Raw genomic sequence first — 12,286 nt, 5'->3', positions numbered from 1 at the left:
TAGGCCTTCCCATCCGGCCTCACTAAAGGAACTGAACCCTCCCCACAAGGCATCTGACTCCATCTTGGCCTCCGTGGGGGTGAGAGGGTGGGCCAATGCCATCAGGCCTATCCTTAAGATACAGAGCCCTCAGTCTGTCCATCTGCCTTGGTCCAGGCCTCAGAGGGAGAGAAGAATGCTGGACCTTATCCTCTTCCCCTCAATCATTCCCTTCTCCTTTTGTGTTGTGTCTTCTTAGATTGTAAGCATGAAGGCAGGGAACCGTCTAATTAAATGATTTTATGTACAGTGCTGTGTAAATTTACAGCGCTTTATAAATAAAGCTTAATAATAATAATAATAACATACTTAGTGTGTATTTGTCCTCTCACCAAAATAAGACTGTTTTGCTAACTGAGATATGTCTCCTTTCTGCATGACTGGAAGGATGCTACCGTTGTGTCTCATATGAAGATCACCTGGGTCCCTGTGGAGATGAAGTACAGTCGGCCTTTCTTATACATGGATTCCTTATACATGGATTCAAGCATCCACGATTTGAAAATGTTCAAAAAATGTATAAATTTCAAATATTAAACCTTGATTTTTCATTTTTTATAAGGGACACCATTTTGCTATGTCATTATATTTAATGGGACTTGAGCATACACAGATTTTGTTATCCACGGGAGATCTTGGAACCAAACCCCAGCATATAACAAGGGTCCGCTGTAGTTGAAATGTTAGGTTGCTTTTTTTAATGTAGCCTTCAAAGAAAGGAACACAAGTTGCTTTCTCCTATAAGGTATTTGGAATGATACCAAAACATTTATTGGCTGTTTAAGTTAACAAACTGATAAGAATTAGTTGCAAATTTCTCTTCTCTGTTCATAGAATCTGAGGGTCAGAAGGGAAAACAAATGTCATCTTATCCAACCCCTTGCCAGGCAAGAATACACAACAAATTGATGGAAAGCTAGTAATGCTACCTGCAGTCTTCACTTGGGGGAATATGTACTAAAATTAGGTGCTAAAATTATTTGGGGACATAAAATGTTTGTACAAAGGATTCTAGTAATTGCTTCACTAGTGGGGACCAAAGGAGGCCACAACCAGTAGAACACATGCTCTGTATAAGAAGTGTCCCATAAATAGATCAGGTAGCAAGTCCTGCAAAAAGAATTTTTCTGCCTGAGTCCTAGGAGAGCTGCTGCCAGTCAAGATACGAGCACTGGACTGGTTAGAAAAATATACTGACCAGATATAAGGCAGCTTTCTATATTTGTTCAGTGTACTTTATTCTCATTCAATTTTTGATTTAATAAAAATTTTAAGTGACAGTAAACAAAGCTTATCCACAAGACCTTGTAACCTGGTATCTTTCTAAGTAGGACATATAAATGACAAACAGCAAAACTGTTCAGTACAGTCTGTTGTAATATCCGCTGAAGGCATTTCTTGGGAAAGAACTTTTGTCCTATGAACTTTTAGAAATCTTTCAGACAAGGAGATAGTGACAAAGTCTGGAAGAATACAAAACTGTATCTTTAGGTAACCCTCATTTATCTGGAAGGTGAATGTATAGCAAAAATAACGGGAGAAATAACATGTTGCATGCGCCTTGTTTTCTTTCAAGAAGGTTGTCAGGATAAAAAAGGGGGAGGATGAGGGAGAAAGAAAAAGAAAAACACTAAATTTAAGTATCCACAATCACACCTACTTGCTCCTCCTTAGGACTTCTGGTTTGTATTATCTAGTATGCAAAAGGGAAAAAAGAAAATGCATAGTCTTCTTTTTATTCATGCGAGTATACTGGCATTGTTAACAATTTTAGTAAGTTCTGGGAGGTAAAAAGGAAACTTTCAGGACTCAACAACAAAAGAAAACTGAATGTTTATGGAGGAGGGAATGTGTGATAAGATGGCTTAAATACCCTAATGGCACCAAATCCCATCTGATATTTGAAGCAGGGTCAGCCCTAGTTAGTTTTTGAATGGGAGACCAGCAACAAATACTGTACGAGGTGCTGTAGGCTGTATTTTAGAGGAAGGAACTGGCAAAACCACCTCTGAATACTTCTTGCTTAAGAATACCCCATGAAATTCATGGGATTGCCAAAAATTGACAGGTGACTTGATTGTACTTGCCACAACATGTGGCAAGAGGTGACATATGTGGCAACATGGTAACAATATGTGGCAAGAGACAGGGAATGCTTCTTACTACATAATTACAAACACCACATCATGGACATTTTAATGTATTCCAAAGGGAAGAAGGCATTCCCAGAAGTGTTTTGTATGTATAGCTTTGACCCAAGTGCATGTTTTTCCAAAAGCTACTTGAATATCATTCATGACCCATAGCTTGTCAAGCAGGAATCTAAATTAAACTCAAAAGTACATTATTTAATGGTAACAAAGAATGGAATACTCTAATAACGAAACAGAATCATGACACTCATTTCCTGTTTGACATAGACTTCTTGTTGCAGTCCTGCTTCTCTAGAAAACAACTTTGGTATTCATGTATTGTTGTTGTTGTATGCCTTGAAGTCTTTTCTGACTCACGGTGACCCTAAGATAAAACTATAATGGGGTCTCCTTGGCAAGATCCGTTCAGAGGTGTTTTCACCTTTGCCTTCTTCTGAGGCTGAGAGTGTGTAAATTGCTCAAGTGGTTTCTATGGCCAAGCAAGGCTTTAAACCCTGATCTCCAGGGCTGTAGGTCAATGTTCAAATCACTCCATGACACTGGGTCATTCATGAACTGTTTTACATAATTACATAAGGATGTTTGATTTTCTTCTTTTAAAAAATAAAGTTTTTTTCTCCTACTCTTTCCTTTTATGAAGTTATTATATGCTTTCATACATAACAGGAGTGACAAAATTTCATCTTGAATTTTAAAGGATAAGGATGCTGATGAACACATATAGATATACTGCAATTAAAGCTACCATCTTGCGGAAGGATAAATAGTCATGCTTGTTAGAAATAAAGATGACTTTCCACTGATAACTTGTACAGCAAGGCAATACCACAAGAGTTTTGCATTCCCTCTGAGTGCTGATTACAGTCAGAAATACGTTACAGGATATCAGGACTACATTCTGCTAGAGCCTCTATGGATAATTTTGGAACCTACTGGTATTCATTCTTTGCAAATAAATACAGTTGTCCCTCCATATTCGCTAGACCCCCGTGAATATGGAAAAAACGCAAATAACAAAAACACACTGTTTTTACTGAGAGGACACCTCTCTAGGAATCTCTAGGTCCTCCAGGGCAACTCTGTGGCCAACGTCTGAGAGACAATGACCACAAATGCCTAGTAGTGTATCCTCTCTAGGAGTCTCTAGGTCCTTCAGTGCAACTTTTAGTTAAAGCTGACCACAGAGTTGCACTGGAGGACCTAGATATTCCTAGAGAACCTATTAATCAAATCCGTGAATAATCAAATCTGCAAATATGGAGGGATAACTGTATTTCCTGAGGCTTCTCAGTAAGCCTTACCCACAAAACTTTCCATGCAAATGGACTATACTTAAAAAAGCAGAAAAGGGGGGATTGAGTAGCTTCTAATGAATAAGAGCAGCTGGCAGCCACTGCTCCTCCTTCAGCTTGGAGTGACAGGAAAGATTAAGGTGACTTACGGTATTTATGGCAATTTTATCTTAATTTTTGCCAAACAGTCCCAAGGCAGATTGTATGTGAACACACTGCATACTAAAAAACAAAACTCTAATACATAAAGCAGCAGGATAAGAACAATCCACAAAACAAAAGAATTAGTAAATAAAAAAGCAAAATAAAACAGCAGGTAAAGCAGTTTAGAAGAGGACCTCATTTAACTGTGAAGCCAGGAAACAAAGGCAATGCCTGGCATCTGATTAGTGCCATGTGCAGGCTTTTCTGTTGTTGATACTATTGTGGAGGTTAGTATTCTCTTCCATCATTCACAATGACCAAAGGTGCCCCTCCAGAATCACAACTGAGCTGCTGTAGTGCCCCACAGCCTTCCATAGCTAGTGGGGGGGGGGGGAGACCTTCAGTGCCTAGCTATGTCCCCACAGCCAGGTGCAGAATTTATTCCATTGTTGAGACCCCAGGAAAACCCAGCATACCTCAGTGAATGATGTAATAATTCTGAAACTGTCTCCAAGGATATAGCACCTTTCCAATCCCCTTTCCACTAGGCATGGAAAGGCCATGGGAATGCAGTAGCTCCAGAGTAAGTCTGAGTGGGGGTGGGTAGATAGCCATATTTTTGTTCTGCATGTGGAACTATTACGCTGTGCCATACAAAGTGACAGCTTTTGTGTAGTACCTAAATAATAAACAAGGCACCTGGTAGGCATGTCAAGGAAGGATCTTCAATTATTTGGGTGTTATGATAGGAAAAATGCTTTCTCAAATATTTATCAATAAAAGCTCTGAAGAAATAAACTGATCTTGTAAACTGTTTCTGAAAAGAGTCAAAAGAGTAAACTGTTTCTATGGCCAGATATTAAAGCATCCAGTCAAGGATATTTTCAAAATATCTAATACCACATGTGTGCCTGGCCCAGCCCCTTTACTAACAGAAAGAATTACAGTACTGGTCAGACACAAACTGCTGTTCCATTCAAGCAAGATGCGTTATCAAAGTATGCCACATCATTCAGCTACAGGTGGGCAATTTCTCTTTTATCTTCTGTTTGGTGCTGATCTAGCAGAATAGAAGCGGACATATTCTTGGGCAGATGTATCCCAAATACATTATTTGATGCTCTACGATTCATGCTGCCTGCCACTGCCATATGTAGTAGACTTGAAAAGTGAAAGTTACTTAAGTCTTGGTTGGGTTCAACTGCAGGATAAACAAGAACTGGAAAGGATTAGTAGCTAAGATATGCCCATGTGATGAGGCACTTGTTTATCAAAAGCTTAATCAGCCATATGGCAAGAGCTTTTTCTTGCTCTTGATCATCTGAAACTAGTACATCAGTTTCTGAGCCACAATTGGAAGATTTTTTTAAAAAAAGAAACACATAATATTAATTTTTTTAAAGGTAAGCCTTAACACTTGTTTAATGCCCTTTATGTCTACATACTGCAGGTGCTGGAAACTGAAGGTACTGTGCCAGTACATGAGCAAAGCTATGTGAATGCCATAATTAAAAAGAAACTAAGATGCAAAACCACAGGTGTGTTCAAAGAGCAAGACAGGCCAGACTAGTGTCACATGAGTCACTGAATCATAACAGGAAACTTTTTTGAACTAAATTTCTAGACTTAAACATGAGTATATACAGTAAATATAACACAATAAAAAATTTAAAAGAAAAAAACTATGGCTTACATTTGCCCTGCTGCCCAGGTTTCATACAATCTAAAAACCTTGTGAACTATGTAGTATTTGTCTGGATTTGGTGGTAACAATTTTTTTTTTTAAGAAAACAGCATATTTGAACAGGTTTTTCTTCATACATATAAACTGATTTTTTCTTAATTGCTGAAACACTTGTTAAGGTAAATAAGGAATAATTCATACATAGGCTTATGCAAATGTATGAATCCTTCTACACATAGATTTGATTGTATTATTAAGTTATTCATTTTTTTCTTTTTGCAACATGCAATGACTCCACCTTTCTTGTTCCCAATGCCTAAACTAGATTGTCCAGTGTAATGTTGCTTAGGTGTGTGATCAAGCTGGACTACCGTCTCCATTCTTTTTTGCTGAAGGCATGCCTTTATGCTAGCTACAGAAAATGACATCATATTATATGCAATGGTGTACAAACAAACTATATTTATTCACGGACATAAACTGGTTGCCCAAATAAATACTGGGGGCTGGAGTTAGCAATAGCCTTTAGAGCACTTCCTAAACATGGAACTTAATTAAAGAGGTCACACACAATCAACTGCAATTGTCTCCCATTTGCAGCAAGTACAGAGACGGATTATTATAAGGAAGCTGCCCTCATTTTACTATATAAACCATTGCTAAATATAGTGAAATTGTGACCCACCTTTAAGGTAAGCTGTGGCCTCATGATTTACAAATGAAACCAAGGGATCTCAGCTTCTACTAATGCTCAGCCTTTCAAGAAATATTTCCCATTTTTAGCAGGTTTCAACCTATACTTTGTTCTCCAAAATGGAATAAGATTGCTGAATCAAGCTGGCTCTTCCATAAAGATGTTATATTTTAGCTACAATAAAAAATAACTGGCCCCAAATCCACAGTTAGAATTTTCATCCCTTTTATGTACAGAAATAATCACAATTTGATTTTAACCACATGCCTATCAAATCTGCAAAGCGAAAATATGGCATAACAATGTCGCCCATCAATTTAATTTTTCCTTGAAAATCTCTCTACAGATTCTGTCATCTTCTGGAATCTTACCATTAGGACACATTATAATGAAAAAAATCTAGTATTTCATTTCAGTCATCAGTGACCATATACCCAACCGGTCCGACTCAAGGAAAGATTCTGAAATGGGGTTATTTAATGTTTGGGGCCTATTGATTATATTTACCCTCATATCAAAATTAACAATTTGCCAAGTGCCTTTATAATGAGTCACTTATATTCCTTTTAAAGTTTTCAAAAAATAACTCAAAGGCTGTGATGAAGTGGCTTTAGGAGCTTACACAAGATACTTTATATCGGTTAATTTCTTCATAAAAATTCTGTTTGTTTTATAGTGGTTGACTCAATTAAATTGATTGTTAGAAATGGGAAAGAGGAGAGTACACATTACCTAAAGTACTGATACTGGTTTTTGGAGACGCTTTGAATCCTGGCCCTTACATACTTAAGGATAGTGTTAAAAGAGTGAAAGTAAGGTAAAGCATTAGTGACCGTGTACCTTCTGAGGTTGGAAGTTGGAATCAACCGAAGTCTTGCAACGAGTCCCATCACAAGACTGTTGTGAAGCAGTGGTACCAAAAGATCCAGGACTGGAATTGACAGATCCAGATAGGGATATTAGTAATCCAGTGGGGGCTGGAACAGCCAGTGTGGAATCCACTGAGTCAGTGAAAGAATTCTCTGGGCCTTACCATTAGGGTACGTTATAATGAAAAAGCATCACTATTTCATTTCAATCATCAGTGGCCACATACCAAAGCTATCTGACTCAAGGTAAGATATTGGAACGTGGGCGGTTTAATGCTTGCTGTTGTGTGTCTTCAAGATATTACAGACTTATGAAGACCCTAAGACAAACCTATCATAGGGCTTTCTTGGCAGAATTTGTTCCAAGGAGATTTGCTCTTGCCTTCCTCTGAGGCTGAGAGTGTGACCTGTCCAATATCACTCAGTGGGTTTCCATGGTCAAGCGGCCATTTGATCCCTGGTCTCCCAGTATCCTAGTACAACACCCCAACACTACAACATGCTGGCTCTCATTTAATTTTTGGGACCTATAAATTATATTGATCATCATATCAAAATTAACAATTTGTCAAAATTTTACTATCATGTTTCTTCATAATGAGTAATTTACATTCCTCTTAACATTTTCAAAAAACAACTCAAAGGGGCATTTTTGGAGGGGAGAGAAAAAGAATCTGATCTAACTGATGGAGAATTTATTTTTGGACTGACATGCTTTATCAATCTTTCAGACATGGTTCATTTTTTCCTAGAGACATCTGGTAAACATTCTCAATTAAGGACCTGAAAAGATTCAGCATCTGTAATGAATCAAAAGTAAAACTTTGTCCTTAACGCAATAGTCAAAGAATAAGTAGGAAGATATTTATATATTTATATCACACCACCTCCCCAAAGGCTTCTCCCTCTACTGTCACAATCTTTTTTTCATTCTAAAATCTTAATACTGATTTTAGAGGGGGGCAAGGAAGGTTCATAGTGTATGTGTTTGCCTTCTCAATTAGCACTAACCCTTCTTCACAATAAATGGGACTAAGGTCCAAAGCACACAGCTGAAATAATCCAGTTTGAGACCACTTTAACTGCCCTGGTTCACTGCTATAGAATTCGGGGAAGTGTAGTTTTGTGAGACATTTATCCTTCTCTGCCCAAAAGTTCTGATGCCACAATAAACTACAATTTCCAGCATTCCCTAGCTCTGAGCTGAGGTAGTTAAAGCAGTCTCAAACTGGATTACTTCTGCAGTGTGCAATGAACCTAATTTCATGGAGATCTTAACTGCCACCCACAAACTATTACAGACAAAGTTATAGGCCATTAAACTGCTCCAGAGTGATTTGACTCATTATACAAGAAAGAATTTCTATCTTAAAGCTACTAATCAGCATGAATTGCAAGAGGCAGCTACATAAATATGCTTTAGGCCAAAGCATTGACTATACCTTCTTGCTTCTCTGCCTAAAGACACTAGCTGTGCACCAGCCTCCTCATCCTTCTTAAACCAAGCTCAAGGTTTAAAGGGCAAAGTGAGAGAAATATGAGGGCTGGACAGTTTAAACTCCCACATTTGGAGAGAAGTCTGAGTCAACACTTTTGCTGACACAGAACTTGTGCCTTTCCAAAACAGTGAAGATATACTATCTGAGACAGCACATAAGACAAATTTCTAATCTCGTTTAGCAGTGATTTAAATTACTTGTGTCTCAGCTATAGAGTTAGATTCAGATTAGTTAGATGAACATTGGTTTTATTTCCAGTCTCTTCCCATCCTTCTCCCCACTGACCGAGGGGCGAAACAGACGGCCCAATAAAGCCGGCTTTTAGCCAGCTTGGGGGCATGGCATTTAGATGAAACATGCCTCCAAATTGCCTGGAAGCCATGCCAGCGATTACACATTGGCCGGCTTCCAGGTGACTTGGAGGCATGGCGTTCAGGCACTACTTGGCCCAGAGCTGGCAAAAAGCTGGGTCTAGAGGCAAAGGGGTGACTTTTTTCCACCCCAAGTAGGAGCGGACTTTTCCCATCCCTATTTGAGGTGGAAGCTGGCCAGATTGGGGCCGTGGCGTCCAGTTGCCGTGGCCCCAATCCAGGTCTTTCAGGGGCGTCGTCACACCACCCCTTCGAGGCCACCTGTTTTGCCTCTAAGCCATCAGCTTTTTTATTTTGTATCAGATGCAGCCCCCGCTGCCAGCCATAAAAGGTGAGAGTACTGAAATAAAAGATGCTACTTCATCCCATTTCTTTCCCTTTGCTGGAACAACTTTAATTTTGAGAATGGGGAAAGTACATTATGACTTAAATCTCTTTAATTTCATTGGGAGCCAAGTTCCACTGACCTAGTCTGGATACAACCCAGCAGGATTGGACATGGGCTAGAGCTCAGTGGAAGGCGTACTCCGTGAAAAGGCAAAGAAACTGACATTCTCTTCCAGTCTAACTTAAGGAAATTTTCTTCCTACCCTTTCCTCTTGGGCTTTTAAAACCTTGGAAAAGCCGCAGCAGAAGTTGGAAAGAGATGTAGAAATTAGTTTATTAACTCCTAAGTTTAAACACTTGGGTTGTGCTACTGTGCAGTAGGGCCCAGTAGCATCACTGGGAGGGTGTAGTGTGCAGACCACACCAGGTGACACCCCAGAGGGGGGTGACACCCAGTCAGCCCCCTGCCCATCTTTGCTGCTGTTCTTCTCCCGAGGAGCAAGAAATGGCAGCAAAAGCAACAGGGAGGTGTGCATGTGTGCTTCTCCTGGCTCCTTGCTGCTGTCCCCTTCTCCCCTGAGGGGAAGGCCTTCTTGTAGAAGCCCCCTCTTCCACTGCTAAAGCTTTGCCCCTTCTGCTGCTAACCCCCTCCTGGTGCATTTGCACAGGCAAAACTTGTGCGCCAGCTGCTCCCATTCCTTGAGATGTCATATCTGGCTACAGTGACACATGCTTTGATTACATCCTGTTTGGACTACTGCAATGCACTCTTGGAAATTGTTCGAAAGCTTCAGCACGTGCAAAACGCCACTGCCAGAATGCTAACTGGGGCCAGTTATAGGAACCACGTAACTCTCTTGCTGAAACAGCTTCACTAGCTACCGATTCCTTTCTGGGCACAATTCAAAGTGCGGGTTATGACTTATAAAGACCCTACATGGCTTAGGTCCAAATTCTTTGAAAGATCGTATCTCCCCATACAAATCTGCTAGAGCTGTAAGATCTTCCAGGGAAGGCTTTCTCTCGGTCCCTCCATCATCACAGGCTCGCCTGGTGAGGACACGAGAGAAAGCCTTCTCAGTGGCTGCTCCTGCCCTTTGGAATGCCCTTCCACAAGAAACAAGATGGGCTCCCTCCTTGCTTGCCTTTCGTCGGCAGGTAAAAACATCTCTGTTCAGGCAGACTTTTAATGTCTAGTGATGGGATGGGTTTTTATGAGATGAGCATTGTGATTTTATTGTGGTTTTAATGGTGCTAATTTTATGTTTTAATTGTTTTATGGCAATATGTTTTTAGAATTGTTATTGTGAGCTGCCTTGGGTCCCTTTGGGGAGAAAGGCAGGATAGAAATCTAATAAATAAACAAATAAATAAATGTTCTTCAGGCAGAACGATGCTATGCCACCACTTTTGCCAACCTCCAGCATTCAGTGTTTCATGTCTCTTTAGATGTAGAACAATGATATATTATGTCCATCAAGATCTGCTGGGATCTTCTAGAAGGCTTGGCAGTTGGTGTCACCATTCTGCACCTGGCTATGGAGACACAGCCAGATGCTTCTCTGATCCCTCCCTTTGAATCACTGGATGGTTGCAGAGGGGCAGCTGCCATGGTAAAACGACTTTGGTCATTGTGGACGACCCAAGAGAATCCCAACCTCTGCAGCAACCAAAAAAGACGTATATAGGAGTACACTGAACTTATGGTGCCATGCATTATCTTTACTTTGTATGGATGGCTGCTCTTAGCTGTCCTGACAGTTTTGGATGGAGAAAAAAAACAACCACCCTAAATTATCAAGCTGTTTATAGCGATATGTCATTTTATAACTGTTGCTTTACTGTAATCGCGTTTCTCTAAATGTTTCAAATGTAAGTAACCATTTGGCTACAAACGGCTGACAAAATTACAAATGGATTAATTAACTTTTTAAAAAGCAAAAAAGCAAAAGCTTACTCCATGCATTTATTAAGGAAAATAAACACGAAAGGGTCATCATTCAATGGGCCGCTCCCAAACAGGAAGGTCCAGCTTGGATTCAACCTCTGCTGTGTCCTCACAAGAAGAGACGGTTACGGCACAGTAATGGGTATTTAAATGACACTCATGCAATCCTACCTTCAATGCATGCTCTGCCCTGCCTAGAAAGCTCAATTGCTCTAATGAAGCTCCTCATTACGCTTCTGCAGGGACTTGCTTCTTGATAGTAAGTCCTGCTGAATTTAGAGACCCAAGGCAGCCTTCACATGCTCAGCCTTCTCTGACCTCAGTCTATACTGGAGGATGGACACAATTAGGGGCTATTTAGAGCATCCATTGAGAACTGAGCTTGTGCGCAGATGTAGAATGGACACTGTTTTAAACTGGCAGTTAGCATTTTGAAAATCATCACTGCAGAACAGTAGGGAGAAAACAGGGCTTAAAAAACGGAAGCGATATCAAGGCTCCCTGTGCCTAAGTTGCACTCTGTTCCTCCGCGGAGTCTTTATCCACAGCCTGAAAGTATTAAGAAGGCATATCAGCTCCAAGCAGGAAACCCTGATATTGCCGTTTCGTATAACGGACACCGTTTTACTATGCCATTATTTACAATGAGAGCTGAGCATCCAGAGTGGGTCCTGGACCCAAACCCCAAGGGATCCCAAGGGCCCACTGTGTCTTGGGACAACTCACACTACGCTGTTATAACACTATTGTGGTTTCCATTGCAGGTGTGGGAGTTTGTGAGTTTGCCATTGGCTGCATCTGAATTACACGTTCGCATTGGTTCGGATGTCGAATCCCTACCTCTCTACCCCTCCTGGGGTTCCCACCAACCAAAGTGTTATTGACATGCACTCGTCCCTCCGCCTTGGCTGGGTTTAGGGCCACAAGACCCCAGAGAATATAGACAACCGCAGATAACAAAACTACACTTCCCAGGATTCCCCGGCACTGAGCCACTGGGTTATTCCCGCTGTGACCTTGGCCACTGACCTTGCGCTGGGCGCTGGAGTCGTCGTTGCGGAAGCGCTGGGCGTTCTGGTGCCTCTGAGGCCGCGACCGAGCCACGTTCCCCCGCTGGGAGCTCATCCTCGCCCCTCGAGAGCACCGTCCGCTACACCTCGCCCGGAAACCGGCCTCCTTTCCTTCCGCCACGAAATCCAGCTCTCCTATTGGCCCGCGGGTTAAAACTCAGCGCTGCCATTGGTCCTCCCGCGCCCATTCCCCGCC

General features: G+C 41.0%; 1 protein-coding gene across 5 annotated transcripts in view; it reads right to left on the bottom strand.

Moving 5' to 3' along the window:
• Positions 1–12,285, bottom strand: part of C2H9orf85 (chromosome 2 C9orf85 homolog) — a 72,127-nt gene extending 59,842 nt beyond the window's left edge. For 4 of the 5 annotated variants that reach the window (XM_042448702.1, XM_042448700.1, XM_042448701.1 and 1 more), the window contains exons 1-2: positions 11,861–11,922; positions 6,847–6,937 (exon numbers count right to left, since the gene is read on the bottom strand). In XM_042448702.1, the coding sequence (XP_042304636.1) occupies positions 6,847–6,937; positions 11,861–11,907 (138 nt within the window). In that variant the 5' untranslated portion in view covers positions 11,908–11,922. Of the gene's footprint in view, positions 1–6,846; positions 6,938–11,860; positions 11,923–12,049 lie in introns of those variants that run through there. The other variant, XM_042448699.1, reaches the window with a different exon arrangement.
• Between the last annotated feature and the right edge of the window lies 1 nt (position 12,286).

Source organism: Sceloporus undulatus, chromosome 2 (assembly GCF_019175285.1).
Source record: "Sceloporus undulatus isolate JIND9_A2432 ecotype Alabama chromosome 2, SceUnd_v1.1, whole genome shotgun sequence".
Lineage (NCBI taxonomy): Eukaryota > Metazoa > Chordata > Lepidosauria > Squamata > Phrynosomatidae > Sceloporus > Sceloporus undulatus.
This window is presented reverse-complemented; position numbering and strand designations above follow the sequence as displayed.